The sequence below is a fragment of the Felis catus genome, chromosome E1, assembly GCF_018350175.1.
Source record: "Felis catus isolate Fca126 chromosome E1, F.catus_Fca126_mat1.0, whole genome shotgun sequence".
Lineage (NCBI taxonomy): Eukaryota > Metazoa > Chordata > Mammalia > Carnivora > Felidae > Felis > Felis catus.
The window spans coordinates 2,959,280-2,985,433 of NC_058381.1; the positions used below are offsets into that span (position 1 = coordinate 2,959,280).

Below are 26,154 nucleotides of genomic sequence, written 5' to 3' on the forward strand. Positions count from 1 at the left end.
AGCCTACTGCTTTTGCAAGGTGTCTCAGGACATCCTGCCTGTGCAGTTCCACCCCCTACTCCCCACCCTCCCAGGTCCACCACCGTCTGCCCCGGAATCCACCGGAAGGCTTCGGGCGGCGCTTTCCGCCTCTGACGTTTCTGGTTGGGATCGCGGACACCACTAGGTGCGCGCTGTCCATCGCGGGCTCCCTACGCACATCCCGACCTGCAGCCGAGCAGGGAGTGGCATCTGTATTTACCCGTCACCCGTACTGCGCCTTGCTGTCGCTTCCCGAAGTGCCTGGTGATTCTGTTAATATCGTTTTCACGTCCCCCCAAACGATCCTACCCATTTTCAAATTTTCCTACAGACAGGACGGACCAACAATATGAATTCTACATGGTTCCAGTTCGAGGCGCTAACACCAGCTGGCCGGTTAGCTCAGTTGGTTAGAGCGTGGTGCTAATAACGCCAAGGTCGCGGGTTCGATCCCCGTACGGGCCAGAAGCGGTTCTTTTCTTTTCCTCTCCTCCCCTCTCCGTAAAACTTCGTACTGGCAATTTCTTGTTACCGGGGAAGGTTTGCAGAGCAACGTTTTGAATCCCAGAACTTTTCACACCCAAAATAGAAACGTAATGAGATTCAATCCAAGATGCTATTGCCTTGGGGGCGGGGGAGGAGGAAAGTTTCATAAAACTGGAGTTTTTTCTTATATCTCTATTTGTAACTCTCCTGCCCATAACCTGGGGGCTCCGGGATCTTACTATATGAACTATGAACAGAAGGCTTGGGGAGGTTGGGGCAAATAGGACACTGAGCAGCAGCATGTGGGAAACGGGGTCAGGAATGGAGGTAACAGGTGTTTCCAGTCTTCCCAGCCAAGAGGTCACCCAGTCCTTGCCTGTCCGCTTCAAGATCTAAGAGGACCCCTTCCCTACAGACCTAAGGTCCCGCTTCAAGATTTAAGAGGACCTTGACAGATAGTGGGGCACCCTGCTTGTGTTTCTGCTTTAATGGATCTTTAAGCCCATGTCTGTGTCTTGCACATCTCCTCAGATGGCAGGGCTGCCTAAGAGCAGGAGCCATACCCTTGCCCAGGTAGCCTGGGACCCCCACCCCTCTCCCAGCATCTGCCAGGAGAGCTCCGTGAAAAAGACCGACCCTCATCCCCGTTCCTTCAGCTTATCACCCCTGTGAGCCCACACAAACACACCTGAGCCTTAGCAGCAGGACTTTAATTCCACAAAAACTCAGAAAGCCAAAGCTGATTAGAACACTCCACAATAGGTGGGCTTCAAAACCAGCCAACAATTCTGCCTGAACCCTGAGAGCAGCGAGACCCCTCCCACCTCACCCCCCTCTACCATGCAATGCATTCCGTCTAGCTGGCTGGGGAGGTGGGATGGTAGGGGGCCAGAGGGCAGAAGCAGGGGGTTACCCATCTGTGGATGTGCATCCTTGTCTGCATGGTGTGTGGCCAAGGACCACTCAACCTCCCACAGCCCCTGGCACCTGAGATGTGACCACGGGAATCAGGGTGGCCACAGTGGGGGCTGGGGCCTCCTCTGTTCTCCTTTCTGGACCACATATGGCAGTCACGTCTCCCAAGCCGAGACCTAAAGCCCTGGGTTCCCAGAGACGGTGCTCTAGCTGGAGAAGAGAGTTGAGAACAAGGTAGCTACAGATGGCCAACTTAATAGAAGCAGAGCATCATCCCCTCCCACCGGGGAAGGCTTCAGAACTTCCCCACATACACCTGAATAAGGCCCAGCGAGTGGTCGCAGGCCTGCTAAATGCATCTGGAAGAGCCTCCAGTATATAGGCCTCCCCTCGGCGGGCAGTTCCCACCAGGGCTCCTTGAGTCCTTAGGATCCTGCTGGGCCCCGGCTTGGCCAGCCCTGTCCTGCCCTCCCGGTCACTTGCACAGGGCCTCCAACACCTCCAGGGTGCGTCGGATATCCCGGACTTGGCGCGCCAGCCCCTGAACTGGCTGCAGCGCCCGCTCCAGCTCCTCACAGCGGGCCAGCAGGGTGTACATGCCCTTGATGCTCATGTCCACGGCTTCGCCTAGGGAGTCCACGGCGTCGCGGTAGGTCTGGATGCAGCCCACGCTCAGCGCTGTCAGCTCCTGCACCGCGCCACCCAGCCCGCGCAGCAGACGGTCCACCCTGCCGCCCAGCTCCCGACTCAGCCGCTCCAGGTCCCGCAGCACGTCGGGGTCGATGGGAGGAATGGCGGGAGTCGGTGCGGGCGCCGCGCAGGGCCGCGCAGGGGCAGGGGGCGGGGGCTGAGGGGCGCCGCTCAGACGAATCTTGAGCTGCAGGTTGTTGGCGACGAAGTGGGTGAGGTCGCCATGGCGGCTCACGGTGCCTTCGAGCTCCAGGGGGCTGGAGATGGTGGCGCGGCGCCCGCCGCCCGCGCCGGGCTCGGCACCCCCTGCGGACCCGGTACCGCCGCACGCCCCGCTCAGCCCGTCCAGGCTGCGGCTGTCCTGAAGGCGGCTGCAGAACGAGCGGCCAGCCCTGCCAGCCGCCGCCGCCGCCTCCTCGTCTTCCTCCTGCGGCTCCACCTCCATCCCGCTGCCTCCCGGGCTCCCTCGACGGCAGCCGCTCTCGGATGCAAGCTCGTCCTCCGGTGGCTCCGGGTCCTTCAGCCGGGAGGACCCTTGGGGGTCGGGCTCAGGGCCCGGCGCCCCCCGGCGGCTACCCGGCCCGGACCGCGTCCCTCCGAGGCCGGGCTCGTCGTCCCGAGCCTCCCGCTCGGCCCGGTGGACGGCGCCGCGGCTGGAAGTCTTCGGGGACGCCCCGGGGTGGCGGCTCGCGCCCTCAACGTTCTCGGCCTCTTCCTGCCCAGACGCCGGGAGGCCTGAGGGCGGCTCAGAGGGGGTTCGGCCCGGCCCGCCGCCGAAGATCACGGCTTGCTGCTCCCCTACAGCCGGGAGGTCCGCCTCGGGCCCAGGCCGCCCCTGGGACGACTCCATGCCGCAGTTGGGGGCAGGAACCGAGAAACTGATCAGCCCCGGCTCAGGCGGCGTCGGCGGCGCCTTTAAGGGGCGTTGGTAGAGGCGCGCGATTGGCAGCCGGCTGACAATGGTCAGGACAGGAAGAGCACTCTGATTGGTCGCGACGACCAGGAAGTCCCGGAAGAAGAGCTGTTACTGAGCGGCCCGACCCACGTGAGAGGCGGCCGGGTGGTGCGAAGGCGGTGACAGCTGCCCTCGTCGCTCCGCCCCTTCGAGAGGAGGCGGGGCAAATCTTAAAGATCAAGGTTCCAAAATACGCGAGTCCTACGGGGCCCGGCTCAGACTCTTTCCACCCACAACTGTCACGCCCACATTTGTTGCTTAGCTGACCCACCGAGTGGGCACCAGAGATGCGACCCCTTAGAGAGTTTGTGAGGGACGAAAAGAGTCTGTCCTGCTTGGACCATCGGGATTGAATCACGCTTGGTCCATCAGGAGGGATGAAACCAGAATCCTCAGCAGAACTTGGATGGTCCGTTGCATCATCCTCGGCTCACAGACCTGGCACAGGAACTGGCCAGAGCGACTCCCGATGGACAACGAAGCAGGCTAACGGGCTTTCCTGTGCTTCTGACACTGTTAGCTGTCTCCGGCTCCCTCCACGTATGAGCATCTCTCTGCTTGGAGGATGGTGTGTGATTTTGCCACGAGGTAAAATATTTAATAAATGAATGGCTCAGCATGAAGATCGGAGCCCTGATACCATTCTGATCCCAACTCTTCCTTCTCTTCCCTCCGCTGGTCTTGCCGGAGCCAAAATGCTGACTTCCTCACTGTTGCTCTGACACTGCCTCGGGGATTTATACTTGGTCTTGCTTTTCCTTTCCTTTCCTTTCCTTTCCTTTCCTTTCCTTTCCTTTCCTTTCCTTTCCTTTTTTCTCTTCCTTCCTTCCTTCCTTCCTTCCTTCCTTGGAAAATTTCAATCTCCTTCCTTATTCAAATACCACCCTTATTCAAATAACTCCCTGACCACCTGTTTAAAACTGCAGTCACTTTCCCCAGCAACTCCCTATTTCCCTTGCCTTCCATTTGTGTATAGCCCTTATTGCCATCTAACACACTCTGTGTTTATTTGCTCATGTAAGCTCCGTGAGGGTAAGGTTATTTTGTCTGTTTTGATCTGTATCCTCAGTGCTTAGCACGGTGCCCAGCATATGGTAGGTGCTTCATAAAGATGTATTCAGTAAATGACCCCAAACCATTAATTTCCCCTTTGTGACTTGAACACATTCAAGATGTGTTTCTGTCAATTGCACCCAGAGGCCTGATTAATAAACCATCAGCCCAATGGTCTACTCTAAGCTTCTTCCCCCTCTCTGGGACTGTTACCGCCACCCCCCCCCCCCCGTCTTCCCTTTACCCCTCATCAGGCAGGGGTTCTTTATTCAGCAAGTGATAGAAAAAAATGCAAATTGAACCAACAACAACATTAAAAGAAGGGGACTGTGCTGCATCGTGCAATAATGGTCTCAAGACAGAGTGTGCATCAGAGAAGCCTGAATCCAATGGGCTAAAGATGTCACAAAGGACCTGGTTTCAGTCTCTGGGGGCAGCTTTATTCCAAGTTCGCTTCCTCATGGTGGCAACATGGCTATGTTGTTTGTCATTCTTCAGAGGTTGTACTAGTCTCTTTGGGCTCCTATAACGAAATGCCATAAACCAGGTGTCTTACACAACAAACATTATGTCTGACACTTCTAGAGTCTGGGAAGTCCAGGATGCCAGCTGATTTGGTTCCCTCTTCCTGTCTTCTCCAGGCATCTCACACCGCAAAGAGAGCTAGTTCTCAACTTCTTATAAGGCACTAATCCTATCATAAGGACTCCGCCCTTATGACCTCATCGAAACCCTAATTATCTCCAAAGGCCCCGCCTCCAAATACCATCGCATTGGGGGATGGCACCTCAACACATGAATTTTGGATGGACAAAAACCTTCAGTCCAGGGGCACCTGGGTGGCTCAGTCGGTTAAGCGGCCGACTTCGGCTCAAGTCATGATCTCGCAGTCCGTGAGTTCGAGCCCCACGTCGGGCTCTGTGCTGACAGCTCAGAGCCTGGAGCCTGTTTCAGATTCTGTGTCTCCCTCTCTCTGACCCTCCCCCGTTCATGCTCTGTCTCTCTCTGTCTCAAAAATAAAATAAACGTTAAAAAAAAATTAAAAAAAAAAACAAAAAACAACCTTCAGTCCATAACAGGGGTCATTTGTCAACCTTTTTGGTCTCCCAAGATCTGAATCTCAGTGTTTCAGGACTCTCCCACCTCATCAGGCAGAGCCCTCCTCCCGCTACAGAGGCTGAGATGTCAAGCCACCCGCTTGAGATGTCAAGTGTCTCCACTTTCCTGACACACGGCTCCGGCTCCACTGTGGTCTACAGCAGTGGAATTTTCCCCGGCTGTTCAGACTCCAAGCCTCTTCCTTCTAGAGATTCCTACTGCTCCTATAGAGTTTGTGAACTACCCAGGACCCTCATAATAAAGTCCATTTGGGCTTCAATTGCACCGAATTATTTTTTGTTTCATGCAACCAGGAACCCTGAATGATAGGCTCCCACATCTTCCAGAAGGGGAGAAAGGAACAGCGTCCAGTAGGCCTCCCACAAGAAGAAGGATGCATCTTTCCCCAAAGCCCCAGTTAATCTCCCTTTGCAACTCATTGGCCTGAACTGGTTCAGATATCAATTTAGTCACACTGGCCGGGATGTGACTGACTTAGGGCTGAGTATCCAGAAGCAATCACTGTAGCAAGATGACAAGTATCAACTTTTTAGGTTAAAACAGTTATGCTCCACCTAGAGCTAGGAGGGCAGGTCAGTTGCCTCCAAACCTGGCCGCTAACACAATGGGGGAGAGGGCAGGGGCCGTGGGGGAGCACCCACAGGAGGTACATTAGGGGCCAGCGAGGTATGGCCCATGGGCCAAATCCAGCTCACGTCCATTTTTTTTTTCAGTTTATTCATTTATTTTGATAGAGAGTGAGAAAACGAGCAGGGGAGGGGCAGAGAGAGTGGGAGAGAGAGAATCCCAAGCAGGCTCCACACCATCAGCACTGAGTTCAAGCAGGGCTTGAACTCACGAACTGTAAGATCATGACCCCAGCCAAGATCAAGAATCCGATGCTCAACCGAGTGCACCTCCCAGGCACCCCCAGTGAAGGCTTTTTAAAGTAAGACCAAAAGTCAGATACCATAAAGGAAACAGATGACAAGACTTGACAATATAATACTAGAAAATTCCAAGATAGAAAACCACCCAATAAACTACATTAAAAGACGAATTGCAGAGAGGGAAAAAAATATCGGCCAAGTGTATGACAAATTGTTAATAGCCCTTGATCTTACAAGCAAATCAGCCAAAGATATATATATATATATATATATATATATATATATATATATGTATAACAGGAAGGTGGCCGAGGACTCCAGGGTCGGTAAATTGAATAACTCCACAAAACCACCGAGGACCCTGGTTCTTTCCCTCTTTATGTTCTATCGCTGTTAATCTTTTTTCAAAGATTTTTATTTTTTAATTTTTTAATGTTTATTTATTTTTGAGAGAGAGAGAGAAACAGAGTGTGAGAGAGAGAGGAACAGAGAGAGAGGGGGACACAGAATCCAAGGCAAGCTCCAGGCATCAGCACAGAAACCCGCGGGGCTTGAACTCATGAACTGTTTGATCATGACCTGAGCCAAAGTCGGATGCTTAACTGAGCCACCCAGGCACCCCTCTGTCAATCTTTTTTTTTTTTTCAATTTTAAAATGAAACCATGTAAAAAGTAATAAAATAAAATGAAATCACGTGTATGTAGTTGTACTCACAAACACACTAATCGCAAGTTATGCAACATTAACAGCAGATCCAAATACAAACCAACATAATCCTCTGAATTTTATATTTCATCGAGCCTCAAAAATAACCAATCTTTTAGTCCTTTTCTTGTACATTATTCTGTATCCACATTCTCTGCATCTGATCGGATTCCCGGATTTTACCTCAGTTTTCTCTGTGACGTTCTCTGCGGGTATGTATCATGGGCTGCTGCTTTGGGGGTTGACAGTCTTTCTGGGTGTCCATTGATAGTCCCTCCAGATCCCAACCAGCCGATTCCCTACCCACGTAGCCCCGAGAAACTTCTCACTCTGTGCTTCGGGACAGATTACTGCCAATCTGTGTCGACCTCAGCTGTCCCCGTGGGCACAGAATGTCTGCCACACTTCCGGTCGTCTCAGGAACTAGTTTCGTGGTATTAGAGGTCAGTTGGTCAGTCGGATCAATACCACCCAGTCCTGTTTCAAGCCACATCATTAGGAGACAGCGTGTGACACTCATACAGCTTTCCCAACTACTAGTCTCATCCATTCACGTGATCAGCTGAGGTGCACAATATATAAATCTGGGTAGAAAGCGTGATGCCACAGATAAGACCAGACAGGGTTTGGAACTCTGCAGAGCTCACTAAGGTACAGGGGCCCCGAGGAAACGTGGCCTTTCTCTTCAACCTATTCCAAACGTAGAAAGCCACTTCCCTGGGATGCAGCCAGTGTGTGGCAATTTGAGAGAGCCAGCAGGGGAGAGGCAGAGAGGGAGAGATAGACAGAGAATCCCAAGCAGGCTCCACACGGTCAGCCCAGAGCCCCATGCAGGGCTCGAACCCACAAACCACGAGATCGTGACCCCAACCGAAACCAAGAGCCCGATGCTTAACTGACTGAGCCACCCATGCGCTCGAGACTAGATTTTTAAATCTAGTTACGACTGCACTTGAGAACAGACTGTTATCAGCAAGGTAGGATTGTTATTTCCATCTTAAATGCTCGTAAAGATTGAACAACATGGCCAAGGTCACATGACTAAAAAACAGTGGAGAAAGAACTAGAACTCAGGGGTGCTGGCCAGAAGCGAAAACTCGTTCCTCCATAGAGCTCCCCCCACGGTGAAGGGAGCGGGTCACTTCTTATTGGTCTTGCCAGTGCCCGCACCACCCACAGAAATACAGACCAGGAAGACACCAGATCCTCCCCCGCCAAAAGAAGAGGGGGGTGGCTTGTCATTTTTCTGCCGTCGTCTGTTCAGTGGAAAGGTAAGGTGATCGATCAGTAAGTGCCCAAAGAGAACAAACGTTCCAAGATCAGCTGGAGTCGGCGTAAGGATAGCTTTACTTAAAACAACATCAACTAGGACAGCTGTCGCCCCCCAGGACACCCCCGGACACAGGCCCTTGTGTTCTTTGTAGGGTTTGTCAAGTAGGGTGTTTGTCGAGTGGGCTGAGGGGTGGAATGTAGCATTATGCGGGATACAGACTTGCCCTATTCTCCCATCATTTGGATAAGGGGGTGGCTCTCGCGGGAACAGGTGGAATTTTCATGAATAAGGAGAGGGTGCCTCTTGGAAAAGCAAACGTCGCTGACCAAAGGTCGTGACACAGATTGTTCCCGTTACTCAAAGGAGGCTGCGGGGTGGCATTCTAGACAGAGGCAAGAGCAAGAGCAAAGACCTGGAGGTGGAAACAAACTTGGCAATGCCCAAGGAACAGCCAGGAGGCCATCAATCAATTCATGACTGATGGAAGGGGGAGGGCAGTTGGGAGATGAGCTTGGAGTCGTTTTCAACTCAGGCTTTTGGTAATTTTTTAGTTTATTTATTCTGAAAGAGGCAGTGAGAGCAGGAGCTGGGGCAGGGGAAGAGAGAGAGAGAGAGAGAGAGAGAGAGAGAGAGAGAGAGAGAGAGAGAGAATCCCAAGCAGTCTCCACGCAGGGTCAGTGCAGAGCCCAACATGGGGCTGGAACCCATGAAAACGTGAGGTCATCCCCTGCACCGAAATTGAGAGTTGGATGCTTAACCGACTGAGCCACCCAGGCACCCCTCAACTCAGACTCATAAAACAGATGGATGTCTGGGTCTCCACCGAGGGCACTTCAACCTGAATTTGCTAGGCTGATGTGTGAGCGTTTTTGTTTTCTTTGTAAGCCCCTCCAGGTGATCCTAAGACATGTAGGCAGGGTTGAAGATCGGTAGATGACCGTGTTGAGGAACGAGGTTGGATTGTATTCCGAGTACGCTAACTTCCCATGTGGAGAATGCGCCGGGAATAGAAACAGGCAGAACAGCTAGGAGGTGGGATGAACTAGCGTGAAAGGAGCCGAGTTTGTCAGGAAGGTGGGCTGGGACCTGGCAGGTTTCGCTGGCGGTAGGAAGGGTGGGGTTGGCAGAGAAGAAAAGGGAGAGGGGCGCCTGGGTGGCTCAGTCAGTTAAGCGTCTGACTTCAGCTCAGGTCACAATCTCCCAGTGTGTGGAGCCTGCTTTGGATTCCGTGTCTCCCTCTCTCTCTTTGCCCCTCCCCCACTCGTTCTCTCTCTCTCTCTCTCTCAAAAATAAATAAACATTAAAAAAATTATAGGGAGAGGGGCGCCTGGGTGGCGCAGTCGGTTAAGCGACCGACTTCAGCCAGATCTCGCGGTCCGGGAGTTTGAGCCCCGCGTCAGGCTCTGGGCTGATGGCTCAGAGCCTGGAGCCTGTTTCCGATTCTGTGTCTCCCTCTCTCTCTGCTCCTCCCCCGTTCATGCTCTGTCTCTCTCTGTCCCAAAAATAAATAAACGTTGAAAAAAAAATTTAAAAAAAAAATTAAAGGGAGAGAAACTAGAAATTAAAAAAAAAGGCCTTATACATCATTCGATCATTTTATTTATTTTTCAGAATGTTTAATTTTGAGAGAGAGAGAGAGAGAGAGAGCAGGGGAGGGGCGGAGAGAAAGAGAGAGACGGGATCCAAAGCAGGTTCTGCACTGACAGCCAAGAGCCTGACACGGGGCTCGAACTCACAAACCATGAGATCATGACCTGGGCCAATGTCGGCCACTCACCTGGCTGAGCCACCCAGGTGCCCCCGAAATAAGAACACTGATTTTAAAAAACAATTTTTTTTAACTACATGAAGTATAAAAAAGGAAATTTACTCACATACTTGGCCTTGACCAAAAGAGCAAATAACCAACAGAGGCAGAAAAAGCATTTGATGAAAGTCAACACCTGCTCGGGAGACCAAAAAAACCAAACCCTTCCTCAATCTGATAAAGAAAGAACCTTTTTTCCCCCTAGACTAACTACATGGTAGCCGTAAGCACTGAGTTCACGTTCCAGTTCTGTGCATCTATAGATGCACAGAAAATAAATGTGTGCGCTGTGGAAAGGGATCAGTACACCATTGTAGCATGGCGTTCACGAATGCGGACGTTAAAAGTGGGCTCTCCCATCACGACCCTTGTGACTTCCGGTGGACCAGGTAACCTCCGGTGGACCAGGTAACCTCCGGTGGACCAGGTAACCAGATTTGAGCGGCGAAACAGACAACTTCTAAGGGACAGCAACGTTCAGTTGCTCCTAGGTTGGTGGAGACTGAACCAGAAGGAAAGGCTTAGAGGGGCAGCATTTGACAGAAGAGGAGGGGGGGAGAGGCAAGTGATGTTCAGGGGCAGCAGAGGGGATCTGAGGCCCCAGCGGCCAGGCCCTGGGGGCCAGAGCAGAGGAAGAAATGATGGGGGTGGCTGGGAACAGAACGAGGGTGGCTGCTGGCTGGGGACGTCGGTGCAGTGCCTGCCTGGCCCCCATCCCCTCCCTCTAGGGGAAACGCCCCCCACAGCAGTCTCTACCTGTGAAAGTCTAAACTCGTCCCTATAAAAAGCTTCCATATAAATGCTTCTGTATTAAAAGCTTCAGCCTTTATTAAATAAAAAGGAGGTAGAAGACAGACAGAGGAACAGGCCGGGTACCCCTCCTTCCAAATACACAGACACAGGCATACAGACAGACACAACCGAATGAATGGCAGGGACAAGTCACGGGACAGACTGAAGGGCGGAGGGAGGCAGCACCCTCCGAGAGTGGGCCCGGACCCAAGGGTGGGCTGAGACCTGGGCCAAGGGCAGCCGTTCGGAGGGGTTATGCTTGAGCAGCTTGGAGATGAGGTCCTGGGCTCCCATGGGCACGGATGGGGGGAACTTCAGGTCTACCTGCAGAAGGAGAGGAAGAAGGGCCCCCTAGCTTTATCCCTGACCACCCAGTTCACTTGGACAATGACCTAGGGCCCAGCCCCTGCCGACCCCTGGCCTCTGTGCGAAGCCCCCACCAGGCACTGGGGCCCACCCTCCTACCTTGACGATGCGCCGATAGGTCTCATTGTGTGATGCGCTCTCGAAGGGCGGGTTTCCCACCAGCAGCTCATAGCAAAGGACCCCGATGCACCACAGATCCACCTTCTCGTTGTGCGTGCGCCCTTCAATCATTTCTGGAGGCAGGTAGTCCAAGGTGCCGCACATCGTCTTCCTCCTGGGTGGATTGTGGGGGGGGGAAGAGACCCCAGATAAAGATGGCCTCTCTTTCCCCCGCCATTCGACAGACAGCCAAGCGACCCCCAGCATGCGCTAGTGGGGTGTCTCAACCAGACTCTGACAGGGTCCCGGGGGCAGGACTAGGTACAACCCAAAGTGGGGCGCCTGGGTGGCTCAGTCGGTTAAGCGTCCAACTTCGGCTCAGGTCATGATCTCACGGTTCGTGAGTTCGAGCCCCGCGTCAGGCTCTGTGCGGACAGCCCGGAGCCTGGAGCCTGCTTCGGACTCTGTGTCTCCCTCTCTCTCTCTCTCTGCCTCTCCCTTCCCCCACACCTCAAAAATAAATAAACAAACATTACGAAAAAAATAGAGGTAGAATGGCACACAGGGGGATGTACCTGAAAATAATCAGATCTAAGGGCAACGCTCATCTTAGAAGTAAAGGAAAAACGGGGGGTGAAGGAAAAACTGGGGACACGTCAAAAGTCCAGGAAGCAATGAAATAAATCAGGTTCCCTGTCTATCGTGCAATACTATGGAGCCATTACAGATGATGTGGGAACATCCTCAGCAACACGGTCAGAGGGTCCCAACATATTCAGCAGGAAATCTGGGCAACAAAATTGCGGGTGTCAGATTCTTGGAAAGATATTGCTGTGTCTCTGCGGACAGGAGGACAAACCCACGTGTGTCTAGGTAACAGCTCTGGAGTGGTATTTTTTTTTTTCCAACGTTTTTATTTATTTTTGGGACAGAGAGAGACAGAGCATGAACGGGGGAGGGGCAGAGAGAGGGAGACACAGAATCGGAAACGGGCTCCAGGCTCCGAGCCGTCAGCCCAGAGCCCGACGCGGGGCTCGAACTCCCGGACCGCGAGATCGTGACCTGGCTGAAGTCGGGCGCTTAACCGACTGCGCCACCCAGGCGCCCCTGGAGTGGTATTATTTTGACCGCCCCAGCCAGTCACCCCTAGGGCAGGGCTCCTGGCCCACCATACCTCAGGGAGGGGGCATGCACAGACCAGCCAAAGTCGGCGATCTTCAGCTCTCCCTGGAGCCCCAAGAGCAAATTCTCTGGCTTTATGTCTCTGTGAATCACCTTCTTCCCGTGGCAGTACAACAGAGCGTCTGCCAGCTCCTCCATGATCTGGGGGGTGGGGGGGGGGCAATGACAGGATGTCAGACAAGGCTGGACCTCAAGCTACAAGCAGCGGGCCCCCCGCCTCGGGCCCCTGCCGGTGCCCCAGGCGCCCACCCGCCCGGACCGTGGCTGTTCGCTGCTCGTCAAAAGTGCGGCTCTTTTGCAGCTCCTTGTAGAGCTCGCCCCGGGGGGCATACTCCAGAATCAAGTAGATCCTTCGGCGGTCGTAGAAATAGTTGTAGAGACGCAAGATGTTGGGATGCCTGGAGGAGGGAAGGGAGGACTCAGGTTGCATCCTGGCGGAAGGAAATGGGAAAGACGACAGTGCCACGTGGGGCAAACCGGGGTCCCATTCGGGAGTGGGAGCTCCGGGGCGCTAAGTGGCAGCAGAAGAGGCAGTCTGGATGGGGTGGGGGGGGGGGGGCGGGGGTGAAAGGGGAGCGGAGGGAGGAGCAGGGAGGGGCTTGGGTCGGCGCACAGGGGCTCGTACTGCAGATGGGCCTGGATTTCGATCTCCCTGCGAAGCTGGTGCTCCACACCCTCCTTTTCTATCTGAGACTTGAACAGGACCTTGAGGGCCACGATGAAATGGCTTTTCTTCTCCCGAGCCAGGTACACGTTGCCAAACTTGCCCTTGCCCAGAGGACGCCCAATCTCAAAGTCATCGATGGTGAAGGATCGCCTGCTTGGAAGTGGGAGGAAGGCAGCCGAGTGACGGCCGGGCAGTCCCCCGAGGTGGGGACTCCCTGAGCCCTGTTTCCCTCCGGAGGGAGTCGAGGAGGGACCAGGCGCTCCTGCCCCGAGCGGCTACCTCTCTCGTTTCCTACCTATTCGCTGTCCTGTCTCCTCCCCCGCCACCCCAAGGCTTGGGTACTCACATGGAGAAGTTGGGGGTCCCACTGCTGTTCTCTACCACCTTCTGGCCAGGGGCGGCTAAGCAAACGACAGGGGAGTTGAGGCCCTCCTTTGATATCTTCATCCCTGCACCCACCCCCTAGACCCTGGTCCGCCCAGCTCAATCCTCTCCCGGGTCCCGGTTACCTGTGGGCTGGGTGTTGGAGCGGCTCATGAGGACGAGCGCGGATGGGGTGGCAGGCTCCTTCCGGAGGACCCTCTGGGGCAGGGTGTTCAGGCCAGGCTGAGTCTGAGAAGGAGCAGGGGGAGCTCTGAGGGTGCCTTTGTTCCAGGGACCCGCTTGGAATGTGCTACCAGCAGCATTTCAGTACTTGCTGAGGGTCACCCAGCCACCCACCTGTTCAAAGAGGAACACTGAGACCACAGTTTTGCCCAAAACTCCCAAAGCTCCACTCCTCATCGCTCTGTATTAAAATAGGTTCTTTTTTTTTTTTAATGCTTATTTATTTTGAGAGAGAGAGCAGGGGAGGGGCAGAGAGATAGGGAGAGAGAGAATCCCAATCAGGCTCTCCATTGTCAGCGCAGAGCCCAAAGCGGGGCTCGATCCCACGAACCGTGACAGCATGACCTGAACGGAAATGAAGAGTCAGATGGTCCACCGACTGAGCCACCAGGGAGCCCAGAAAATGGGTTCTTAATAAGCAACCTAAGGTGGCCTGAGATAAGAAGCAAAGGACTTGGGGCGCCATGGCCCTGTCGGTTAAGCATCCGACTTCAGCTCAGGTCATGATCTCACGGTTCCTGAGTTCGAGCCCCGCATTGGGCTCGGTGCTGACAGCTCTGAGCCTCAAGCCTGCTTCGGATTCTGTGTGTGTCTCTCTCTCTTTCTCTCTCTGCCCCCTCCCCCGCTCATGCACTCTCTCTCTCTCTCCCTCAAAAATAAACATTAAAAAAAATTTTTTTTTAAAAGGACTCAGTCACCCCAACACCGAACATTTCACCTTTTCGGCCCTGGCCCACACCACATTCTCAGGCACGAAACTGTCCAACCTCTACAGTCCGGTCCATCTGCAACCCCATGCTCATTCACACCAGCTCCCATCCCAGCGGGCAGTAGAGGGCAGGTTAACAAATGCCAATTCAAGGATCGGCAGAGGCACCCTCACTCTCCCTAAAAAGCTCAGTCTCATAAGGCTTAGATGAGGTCCTGGAGGTCTTGAGTGTTGCAACAAATTCCAGTATTTACCCCTTTGCAACAAGAGGCTCTGGAGGCAGCGAGGGCTACTCTGATGCCCCTGGACCACTTCTCACTTGCTATTTCTCAGAGTAATATATACAACTGTTTTTTGTCACTGTAGACGTGACAATGGTTTCTATTTCAGTCTCCAATCTTTTTTTTTTTCTTTTAAGTGTATTTATTTGGGGAGAGACAGAGACAGCGTGAGCAGGGGAGGGGTAGCGAGAGAAGGAGAGGGAGAATCCCAAGCAGGCTCCACGCTGTCCCCGCAGAGCCCAATGTGGCACTGAATCTCATGAAACCGTGAGATCAGGACCTGAGCCGAAACCAAGAATCGGTCGCTTAACCCACTGGGCCACCCAGGCGCCCCTCAGCCTCCATTCTGTGCTCCACGAGGATGCGAGCTGGTGGGCAAGGGGATAGATGGACGCTGCAGGATACCCAAGCCCCACCGACGAGGGAGCAAAGCCCACGAGAGCCCCTTCCTTGTTCTTAGCCAAGAGAAGAAGAAAACCTGGTGCCCTAAACCCATTCCCGAGCAATGATACAAGCACAGAAGTTACAGAGGAGCAAGCTGAACAAAACAGGGTCCAGAAACAGACCCACATACAGGGGGGCATTTCATACAATAAAGGTGGCATTTCAAATCAGAGAGTAGACTCGCCACTGAAAAGGTCTTAGGACAACTGGAAAATAAATCTCTTTAGATCTTTCCTTCACACCAGTCGTTAAAACAGACTCCAAATTATTAATCTTTTAAACTTACATAAACCCGTTCAGAGTCTATTTCTATTTCCTACTTAGCCTATTATTTCGGGATAAGGGTTGGGAACCACGGAACCTGTCTGCTCGGCCCAGATAGCATGTATACGTGACAAGGAGGCTCAACCCTGTAGAGGGTCCTCACAGGCTGGTCAGATTCAAGTCGGCAGCGCCTGATAGGATGTAGTTGCAAATGACCGGACCGGGTTCCAGCCAGGAAACTCTTGGGACCCAGACGTCGGAGCAAAACCGAGGGCGATTTGGAGGATTCCGCCCCTCCCCCGGCCCCCGCGGGACCTCAAATCCCCAGGCAGGAACTCTCCATGCGGGTGGGGGGAGGGGAAGTGGGACAGCCCTTACCGTCTGCCGGCCGTAGGGCCAGGGGTAGGCGTTCTCCTTCTGGGCCATCCTGGGAGGGAAAGGGGGGAGGAGAGCTGGGCAGACAAGGGAAACAGAGCTGTAGGAAGCAGAAAAAAAAGAGGGAGCGAGAGAGGGAGGGATCGGACCGCTCTAGCCGGAAGCGCAGGCCTGGGGCCGGTGAAACGGAGCAGGTCAGCTCGCTGGCTCATCGGGGCGCACTGGGGTGCTGGTCTCGCCGCCCCCGCCCTCTCCCTGCGCACCGCCAGTTCGAGACCCTCCCTCTACCCTGGAGCTCCCAGCAGCCCCACGGGTGCGCGCGGGCCCGCCCAACGGACCCCCGACCTGCCCGATCGCCTGGCCTCTCCCAGCGCAAGACCCGCGAAAGGGAGCCGGCTCACCTGGAGCCCGAGCACGGCCACCTTCCGGGCCCCGGGCAAACGACTGAACCTGCCAGGCCCTCCCCCCGCTGAGGCCCTTTCAAATCTCCCGCCGTGACCCCATTGGCTGAGCGCGCTGTCCATGCCCAATTCTCATTGGCTGGACACCCCGTGACGCAGCGGGTGGGGCCCAAAGTTAGAGGCGGAATATCGCTGGGGTTCTGGCTGAGCAAAGTTTGCCTTGTCCGGGAGTCAAAAGATCTCGTATCTTTTTCCTTTAATTTAAAATGTTAATGTATCTGGGATGTATCCTTCTGTATGTAGGGACCAGGGTCTTTGTTTCGGACACACGGGGAGTTCATTATGCCAGCGCCGTTTGTGAAGCAAACTCTCTTGTTCCCCCCTCTACAATCTACAGATTCCATGCAACCTCCATCAAAATTCCAGTTACATATTCTACAGAAGTAGAAAAAAAAAAAAAAGTATCAAATTTGTATGGAACTGCCAAAGAATCCAACTAGCCAAAGCAATGGAGAAAGAACAAAGCTAGTGACAGACATCACGCTCCCAGATTTCAGGCTGTATTACAAAGCTACAGTAATTCACACAGCGAGGTATTGGCATAAACACCGCCACATAGATCGATGGGACTGAGCAGAGAGCCCAGTCACACGTATATGGTTAATTAATTTATGAAAAAGTTGCCAAGAATACACAATGGGGAAAGGGCGGTCTCCTCAATAAATGGTGCTGGGAAAACTGGACAGGTACACAGGCAAAAGAACGAAACTGGGATCACATTCTTACACTAGACCCAAAAATGAACTGAAAAGTGATTAAAGACTGGAACGTAAGACCTGAAACCATAAGACTCCTATAAGAAAACACAGGCTGTAGGTTTCTTGACATAGGCCTTGGCAATAATTATTATTATTTTTTAACTCTGACAACACAGTCAAAAGCAAGAGCAAAAACAAACAAGCGTGACTTCAGCAAACTGAAGGCCTCTGCAAAGGAAACCGTCGACAAACGAAAAGGCAAGGTGGTGAATGGGAAAAAATATTTGCAAAGCGTATACCTGATAAGGGGCGGATACCCCCAATACCTAACGAACTCATACAACTTTTTAACAGCAAAAAACAAGCTGATTTAAAAACGGGCTGAAGATCGGAATAGACGTTTCTCCGAAGAAGACATACGGATGGCCAAGAAAAACGAGAAAGATGCTTGACATCATTAATCATCAAGGAAATGCAAATCAAAACCACAATGAGACATAGCTTCACACCTGTTCGAATGGTTATCATCCAGAAGATGGGAAGTAACAAGCACTGGTGAGGATGTGAGAAAAGGGAGCCCTTGTGCACGGCTGGTAGGAATGTAAATTGGTGCAGCCACTGTGGAAAACAGCACGGAGTCATCAAAAACTTAAAGATAGGACTACCATAGGGTCTGGCAATTCTACCTCTGAGTATCTATCCAAAGAAAAGGAAGGCAAAATTCAAAAAAATATCTGTATTCCCATGTTCACTGAGCGTTATTTATAATAGCCCAGGTATGGAAACAACCAAGTGTCTACGGATTCCACTCTAGTGGTTTCTGTTTCTGCCAACTCCTCATCTCCGACTTGGTGGAGACCTCTTGTGGACAACGTGGTTACCTAGCCACGTGTCCATTCTCCTAGCCATTCCCACTTCCAGAAAGCACCCAAAATGTTGTGGATCTGAGAGGGAAGCTGACACCATCGCAAACCCAGGATTGGATGCTGATCGATTTACACCACGACCAGAATCATGGTCATGGTCCGGGGGATAAGCGTGTGACCCAAGTGACCCAGTTAGTGGGACTTTTAGGATTCTTGTCCAGAATGCTGGGCAGAACTCCTTTTCTCCACAAAGCACACCTTGCTGCTGGTGGTACTCGTGAAGGAAACAGCCTGAGAATGAAGCTTAGCCTCGTAGAAGGCAGAAGAGAGGCCTGGGAAGAACCCAAGACTTTGATGATGTTGTTGAGCCTCTGGACGCCTATTCTGCACTTTCCCTAATGCATTGACTTGAGGGTTTGGTTATTTGGGGTCAAAAGAATACTCACGGACACACATCTACAGACCCAGCCTCAAGGGTTCTTAGTCATCGAGTTTGAATAAATGACGTGAAACTGTTGAGAGTCAATCATTTGACCTACAAAAACACCAGTTTCATATAGTTCAGCCAAATGTAAATCCAAGAAGTGCTTATGGGTTTCTCGATCATTTCCTAATGCTTTTGGCTGCAAGATGCAGAAGGCCCAGTTAACAATGGCACGAACAATAGGGATCTATTTTCTCCTGCGTAGCAAGAAGTCAGCAAGTACGTAGCTGTTTTGTTAGAGATCTGGATTGCCTTTCTGTGATTCTCTTCACATGTTCCTTATGAGTGCAAGATGGCGGCCAACGGTCTGTGCCCCTTTTATCAGGATAAACAGAAGCCTTTCCAGAAGTACCCAATAGATTTCTCCTTGGCCAAAACTGTGTCACATGACTACTGCAAAGGATCCTGGTAAAATGAGTATCTCTCGTAGCCACTACAGTGAAAACACCAAGGGGGGGGGGTAGAAATAGCTGTGTGCCACAAGCTGTGTGGCTTGCAGTTTCATTCTGGGGAGCCCATGGTTAATACAAAAGTTCAGAGATCTGTGTGTGATGAGGTATCTCCAGAGATTTGGCGACCAAGGGCACCCCTCTGCCATTTGTGAAAAAATAATTTTGCTTCTGGAGGTGGATTGTTTTTACTTAGGGTCAGTTTAACCCCGCTTCCCGAGATCAGGGAGAGAGCCCACCTCAACTGTAGTGACTTCATCAACGTACTTGGCCTAGAGAGCCTAGCTAATGAAAAGCTTTGTGAAAATTCTATCCCCTGCAGCCTCCTTTATTCCTCATGACCTAGCGAAGGGAGATGTTTCCGGAATGTGTCAGGAGACGCAGTGCAAGGGTGGGATATGCCTGATCGATCCCATACAGTGTCCCCGTCCCTCCACGGTCTTTAAATTCCCACTCGCACATTTTGCCAGAAGATATTTGGCCTTTCAGGAATATTTGACGGGGCCAGCAGAGGACCGGGATTTGCATTATTCATAAACCACAAAACAAAACAAAAACTATCTGTTCCATCGGCTAGGCAACCATCAGCTGCCTGTTCAAGTTAGTGAACAAAATCCCTGTTGTTTACCCCAGAGCTTCTGGAGAGGTCAGTGAGGGGGAGTTGTCAGTGACCTCCTTGCTGGGGCGTATTTTCCCAAGACTGGGAAGGGGCAGGATTGGATCGTGTTCCAAAGGGACAGGATGTGTTCAGGGCAGGATGGCTGGAATACTATAACGCTCGGGATGCATAGATGTTAGTCCCTTGTATTTCTCATAATGGAATATCCCTCAAAGAAATGTCAAGACACGAATTCTCAGTATCAACCAATAAGCCTCTTTCAGGAATGAGGAGTAGACTCAGAAGGATATGGAAGGGGCTGGTTTGGGGGGGGGGCCTGGCCAATACTCCCAAGGGGGCGGGGGAAATGGGGAGGGATGGCCAATGGCTACAGGGGTTTCTTTTCAGAGTGATGAAAATGTTCTGGAGGTGCCTGGGTGGCTCAGTCAGTTAAGTGGGGGACTTAGGCTCAAGATCTCACAGTTCATGAGTTGGAGCCCCACATCGGGCTCTCCACCAACCATGCAGAGCCTGCTTGGGATTCTCTCTCTCCACTACCCTCTCTCTCTGCCCCTCCCCAACTTGTGGTTTCTTTCTCTCAAATAGACTTAAAAAAATGAAAAATAATAAAAAAAGAAAACATTCCGTAATCACATCGTGGTGATTGGTGAACAACTGTGTAACCATACTACAACCCCCTGAGTTGTACACATTAAAATGGTTAAGATGGTAAATTTTATTGTAAGTGTATTTTACCACCAAAAAAAATATGGAAAAACAAGATTACAAAATATTTCAAATACCAGGAATACTTTTTCTTTTTCACACCAAGAAGTAAAATTGATCTTTGTTATTATTTTTTTAATGTTTATTTTTGAGGGGGAGAGAGAGAGAGAGAAGGGGAGGGGCAGAGACAGAGGGAGAGAGCAAATCCTAAGCTGTCTCCACAGAGTCAGCGCAAAGCTGGATGCAGGGCTTGAATGCACAAACTGTGAGACCATGACCGGACCCAAAGTTGGACGCCCAACCAACTGAGCCACCCAGATAACCCTAAAACTGATCTTTAAATGAGCTTTTATTTTGCATGCTATCTGCTATGATTTTTTTTAATTTAATTTTTTATTTTTTAAAACTTACATCCAAATTAATTAGCATATGGTGCAACAATGATTTCAGGAGTAGATTCCTTAATGCCCCTCCCCCATTTAGCGCATCCTCCCTCCCGCACCCTCCAGTAACCCTCAGTTTGTTCTCTATATTTATGAGTCTCTTCTGTTTTGTCTCCCTCCTTGTTTTTATATTATTTTTGTTTCCCTTCCCTTATGTTCATCTGTTTTGTCTCTTAAAGTTCTCATATGAATGAAGTCATATGATTTTTGTCTTTCTCTGACTAATTTCATGTAGCGTAATACCCTCCAGTTCCATCCACATATTTGGAAATGGCAAGATTTCCTTCTTTTTGATTGCCGAATAATACTCCATTGTATATATATACCACATCTTCTTTATCCATTCATCCATCGATAGACATTTGGGCTCTTTCCATACTTTGGCTATTGTCGATAGGGCTGCTATAAACATGGGGGTGTATGTGTCCCTTCGAAACAGCACACCTGTATCCCGTGGATAAATGCCTAGTGGTGCAATTGCTGGGTCGTAGGGTAGTTCTGTTTTTAGTTTTTTGAGGAAACTCCATACTGTTTTCCAGAGTGGCTGTACCAGCTTGCATTCCCACAGGAATACTTTTTAAAGCAATTGCATAACTACTATTCAATTATTTCAATCTTAACCAATTTTTCCCTGTTTGCTTCTAGTGTGTGTGTGTGTGTGTGTGTGTGAAATAAAAGGCATCCAGGTGAAGCTTCAGTGCAAAAATGTAATAATTAAGTCTATGTATACTGTTTCTTTACTATTTTCTGTTGTCTTTTTTCTGAAACTCCTCTGGAGGTAATCAGAGCTTCTAAATCTATCTTCCACATCAGTTAGCTTGTTTTTTCATGCTTTTGAAATTTCTCGTCCCTCTGTTCTGTGCTGTGTTTTGGATAAATTCTTGAGTTCTATTTTTTTTTTTTTTTAATAGCTAAATCTCTCTCAGACTGTTCCCAGCTTAAGATGTAAGATAGACTTTTTTTTTTAAGTTTATTTATTTTAAGAGAGACAGAGACAGTGTGAGTAGGGGAGGGGCAGAGAGAGAGAGGGAGAGAGAGAGAGAATTCCAAGCAGGCTCTGCACCGTCAGTGCAGAGCCCAATGTGGACCTTGAACTCAGGAAACCACGAGATCGTGACCTGAGCCGAAACCTAGAGTCAGAGGCTTAACCGACTGAGCCAGCCAGGCACCCCTACCTAGACTTCTTTTATTACATCTGTCATCCATGTGTGAGATTTCTAATTGGTCAGTTGCCTATCCATATGACTTTATTGAATCTTTGTCTTTTTGTCTCATGATTTGATTTTGTTATTTATCTTTTTACATATCCCAGTCGCACTTACTTTAAATTCTCTGCCGGACTGCCCCGTAGACTTATTTTCATATCTTCCAATTATTGTCTCTGTTCCAGTTATGCTTCTTCATACGTTTTGGGATTTGGGTTTGTAATGTCGTCTGGGCCAGAAGAGTGTTTCATTTTGTTGTTTTCTCTCTCTCTCTTCATGTCACACATTGCTCCCTGACCTACAATCTGGCCATAGCTGTTACCTCCTCGCTCCCAGTCAAAAAATCAGGTCTTATCATGGTATTTGGGGGCTCCTGCCTCACTGTGATATTGAGGGTATCTCAAATGCAATCATGGGGGAAAGGGAAAGTTGGACGTGTTTCTGGTCTTGAGCCACATCTGAGTCCTCCTGCCCTTTCGGGCCTGTGGTTCCAGACAGGGAGTTGGTGGTTTGTTTTACAGCCGCCTTTTCTGATACAAGGATAGCGCTGAGGCTCTGGCTTCCCTCTCTGTCCCCAGTCAGCATCCCATTTCCTTCATCAGCCCAGTTCAAGGTTTTGCATTTGGACTACTGAATTGTTCATTTGTAAGCCTTTCTATGGCCTTTTAGTTCTCTATATTTTATATTTTATCTATCAGTGCTACGTATCTGAAGCAAAAGGGGTCAGGGTGGGAACTCACTGTCCTGTTTCTGCCAAAAATCCAGGCTTTTTCCGAACCCCAGGTTTTTTGGATCGTCCCTAGGTTGGTGTATGATGGACCTCAGCTTCCGTGATGGGGAGTGTGTCAAAGGGGGAAGGCATGTCTGAAAGACAGAGGCAAGACTCCGCTCTAGTGGATTGTTACTATGTGAAAGCGTAGCCCCCAGGTGTGGACGGATCTTTTGAATTTTCAAGAGAAGCTAGGAATCTAGATTTACGTGTGAAATTGAGCTGTCAATGTTGGCAAATCAGTCACCAAACATGTCTGTGGACTGGATTTGGTCTCTAGACTACAAACATCCCATCCCTAATCCCAGGGCTCTTCTGGACCATAAACCACACTCTGAGGTCATCCTCCCTTCCCCTGGGGCCACTAACCTTACCTGGTCACTCCTCAGGTGGGCTCTTAGGGAACACCATGCAGGAGAAAGCCTGTGGGCTTGGGCATTATGCGTTTGCCTCTGAGCCCACCACTTGCAATCTGTGTTGCTTGGCAAACGGATCAATCCTGCTGAGTGTCAGCTCTAAGATGGGCATGGTTATACAGCCTTGCAAGCTGGCTATCAGGATTAATTGAGGAAAGGTCTCTGAAGCGCTTGGCTCCGTGGCTGGCCCACAGCAAGCCCTCAGTGTCAGCTATCATTATGACTAAGGCATCACCTGACCCCAGTGGATGAGAGCAAGAGGTTCTTTACGAATTAAATGCAGTTCACTGAACCGGGAGAGCAGACGGGGAGCAGAGCAGACGGGGAGGGCCAAACATCGTGCAGGTGTCTGCCCTGTGCGGGGTGCAGAGCTGGCTCAGCCCAGGTCTGGTACTTTCAAACAAACACACTGTTAAGGAAAGAGATGTCCGGGAAGAATTGCCTGCTGGGAAAGACAAGGCTTATAGAGTGGCTGGCCTGTATTTCTTTGGTCCCCCAATAGACCAGAAGCAGCAAAAATGCAGGTGGCTTCTAGTCACCATTGAGAAGTCTGGAGAACATCTCTCTCTTTTTTTAAATGTTTATTATTGAGAGACAGAGAGAGACAGAGCATGAGCAGGGGAGGGGTAGACAGCATCTGAAGCAGGATTCAGGCTCTGAGCTGTCAGCACAGATTCCCTAGCGGGGCTCCAACTCACAAACCAAGAGATCATGACCTGAGCTCAAGTCGCAGGCCCAACCGACTAAGCCACCCAGGCGCCCCTGGAGAACATCTCTTTAATTCATTAATTGTTACTTATAATAATTATCAATTCTTGCTACATCCCTTCCAATAAAGAATCTTCATTGTTCCAAGTACATTTTCTGAACAAGAACTCGCAGCTCCCCGTGAACAGTTTGTGTTGGGATACCTAAGATACCTGAGATTAAAAGGATCACTACTGGAAAGCTGCAATAGACGTTCCAACATTTGTATTTTAGGAGAAAATCCATACACTTTGGGAAAAGCAAAATCACAGGAACGCTGAGGTTTGTATTTTTTTCATACGTAGAAACAAACCTTTTTTCACCCCCCCTTTCTTTCTCCGAAAAATGTCAACGTACATCTAAAATTGCAAGCTTTCGTGACCCCGACGTGATTTGAACACGCAACCTTCTGATCTGGAGTCAGACGCGCTACCGTTGCGCCACGAGGCCTCCCCGAGCCGGGGGCTGCACGGATCTCGTGAACAGATCGATCGTCAGCGATAAGGGGCGGAGCCACAGCCTCAGGGCCGGCCCCGAAGGTTCTGTCCGAGTCCTTTCGAGAGCCGGGAGTGAACACCTAGGAATCAAAGCTCCTACTGTGGGTAGATGTGCTCAGGCGCGCTTGGCTCAAGGCTCAGTTCTTCAACCTTGCGACACATGGGGTTCGCCCAACAGAGAAGCGATCTGTGCGTTTGGGACTTGTTTCTGGGGGTGACAAAACCCACGCGGTGTCGCGGCAGTCCTGGCCCCCCAGACAAATCTTAGATATAACCGAGGCTCTCCCAGTGACTCCGAAAGCCCCTTCACATAGGTCCTCTGAACTTGGGTTTCTCATCTGTAGGCTGCGTGTCACCTGCCGCCTCGGTCGCGGCTTCGTTGACGTGCGTCCTGCGCTCTAGCTCGGAGGGGGCTTCTCCCAGGCCCCGCGCCTGCGCACGTTCGGAAGTTCTAGCGTCGGGAGCAAGGCTCGCCAGCGGGCGTTGGTGGTATAGTGGTGAGCATAGCTGCCTTCCAAGCAGTTGACCCGGGTTCGATTCCCGGCCAACGCAATAGCTTTCAGTTTTAGAACTTTTCGCCGCCCTCTCCGGATCAGGGGTCTGCCGGGATCCTCTGGCCACCACAGAGGGCTGCGCGCCGAGCTTTTAGAAAGAGTGAGGACCCACTATCTTTTACATTCTTCCTTCCCTTTCCTTCCTCTTATAAAAAAAAAAAAAAAAATCTCCACCCCACAGCCCAGGACGGTTGCTTGGTTGCAAGTGGGATTTGTTATAGGAAGAAGAGAAAAGGGCAAAAGGTAACACGCTTCTCCCCGTCGGGGAATCGAACCCCGGTCTCCCGCGTGACAGGCGGGGATACTCACCACTATACTAACGAGGAAGGAGCTGGAGAGCACGCTCTGCGACTCGAGGATCTGATGCCCAGCGCGCCCTGGGCCGGGGCTTTGCTCCCTCCGGCCGCTGGGACAAACCTGCGAGAGCTCCTGACGGCGACTGAGCGACCCGGGAAGCAGATCGCCTGCGAGGCCGCGGAGACCCGACTTCCGACAGGTTCCGCCCCCACTCGGGCCCACCCCACGTCACGCACAACCCCAGCCGCCGCGCCAGAATGAGCGGGGCTGGCCCAGGTCCGCACGTGGCCCTGCGGACCCCGGCCCGGACCGGCTGTGCCCCGCGAGCTCCCTACGGCCGCCGGGTGTGCGAACAGAACAAAAGAGCTCCCAGCGCACCTGTTCCAGGCTCTCCGCTCGCTTGGCGGGGTCGCAGATCCGCCTGCACGCCGGGCGCCGTTCCCGCTCGCCAGGCCCCGGCGGCACTCGCTTTTCGCGCCAAAACCGAAGCCGGGCTCGTCCGGGATTTGAACCCGGGACCTCTCGCACCCGAAGCGAGAATCATACCCCTAGACCAACGAGCCGACGTGCAAGTGCGCTCGCGGACGCCTTTAGAGGTCGTACCAGGCTCGCCGCGGTCCTAGGGCCACGGCTCACGGCGGGGGAGCGGCCCCGGCGCGCCCGCAGGGACCACCCGCCCGGTACCGCGGACTCGCGAGCCGGGTCCGGGAATCACCGCTCCCGCCAGCGAACGCCGACTCCTCCCAGGAAATAACGTCGGGGAAGTAGGAGGGAGTGGTCTCGGCCTCCCCCCACCGCCGCGCGGCTCTCCGGGACTACCTTGAGCACCCGAGTTTCCGCTTCCCTGTGGTCATTGTCTCGGTGCCACTCCATAACCTGGGGGCTCAATTCTTGCCGCCTGCTCCCGGCGTCCTCGGACCCAGTCCTCTGGCGCAGAGCTTTAAAGATAGGCGGTGGAGATGCCTGGTTGGGGACAATGAATGAGCCCTGAGATTCCTAGGTGGACATCTGCTCCTCTATCTGTCCCTGCACCTGTCCATCCTCCTGAAGCGACGAGCAGGGCAGGTGCCCAGGCAAGCGAATAATTCCCGGGGCCAAGAAGACCCACGGAGGAGGAGTCATTGAGATGAATGGCTGGCGGGGCCGGGTAGGGGACAGGCTTTCCAACCTGCGGCATTGGGGGCGAGGTGCCGGGTCTGACGACCAGGGCCGTCCCTGCCGTCCAACAGCCCCACCAGCACTGCCTCCAGGATTTCCCGCCTGCA

General features: G+C 51.9%; 2 protein-coding genes, 5 non-coding genes and 1 pseudogene across 15 annotated transcripts; 2 read left to right on the forward strand and 6 right to left on the reverse strand.

The window, feature by feature from the left end:
* The first annotated feature begins 412 nt into the window (after positions 1-412).
* On the forward strand, positions 413-486 carry TRNAI-AAU. The gene has a single exon. It is a non-coding gene; the product is annotated as a tRNA-Ile (tRNA).
* A 714-nt stretch (positions 487-1,200) lies between these two features.
* Positions 1,201-4,275, reverse strand: BORCS6 (BLOC-1 related complex subunit 6). The gene has a single exon (XM_019816906.3). It carries the CDS (start codon positions 2,960-2,962, stop codon positions 1,898-1,900), a length of 1,065 nt encoding a protein of 354 aa, XP_019672465.2. The 5' UTR covers positions 2,963-4,275; the 3' UTR covers positions 1,201-1,897.
* A 2,146-nt stretch (positions 4,276-6,421) lies between these two features.
* On the reverse strand, positions 6,422-7,525 carry LOC109494102 (annotated as a pseudogene).
* A 3,172-nt stretch (positions 7,526-10,697) lies between these two features.
* On the reverse strand, positions 10,698-25,408 carry AURKB (aurora kinase B). 9 transcript variants are annotated; one of them, XM_019817131.3, is made up of 9 exons: positions 16,081-16,181; positions 15,683-15,779; positions 13,510-13,612; positions 13,347-13,401; positions 12,959-13,153; positions 12,593-12,731; positions 12,326-12,474; positions 11,152-11,326; positions 10,698-11,010 (listed from the first exon to the last, which is right to left on the reverse strand). In XM_019817131.3, the coding sequence occupies exons 2-9, from the start codon at positions 15,728-15,730 to the stop codon at positions 10,837-10,839; spliced, it is 1,038 nt and encodes a 345-aa protein (XP_019672690.2). In that variant the 5' UTR covers positions 15,731-15,779; positions 16,081-16,181; the 3' UTR covers positions 10,698-10,836. The 9 variants fall into 9 exon arrangements, with proteins under 9 accessions (XP_019672690.2, XP_019672691.2, XP_019672689.2 ...); XM_019817132.3 differs by having other exon boundaries at positions 15,683-15,731; positions 16,081-16,166; XM_019817130.2 differs by having other exon boundaries at positions 15,683-15,756; positions 16,081-16,165.
* TRNAW-CCA lies at positions 23,920-23,991 on the reverse strand. Its single transcript has one exon. It is a non-coding gene; the product is annotated as a tRNA-Trp (tRNA).
* On the forward strand, positions 24,519-24,590 carry TRNAG-UCC. Its single transcript has one exon. It is a non-coding gene; the product is annotated as a tRNA-Gly (tRNA).
* On the reverse strand, positions 24,847-24,918 carry TRNAD-GUC. The gene has a single exon. It is a non-coding gene; the product is annotated as a tRNA-Asp (tRNA).
* TRNAP-CGG lies at positions 25,381-25,452 on the reverse strand. Its single transcript has one exon. It is a non-coding gene; the product is annotated as a tRNA-Pro (tRNA).
* Between the last annotated feature and the right edge of the window lie 702 nt (positions 25,453-26,154).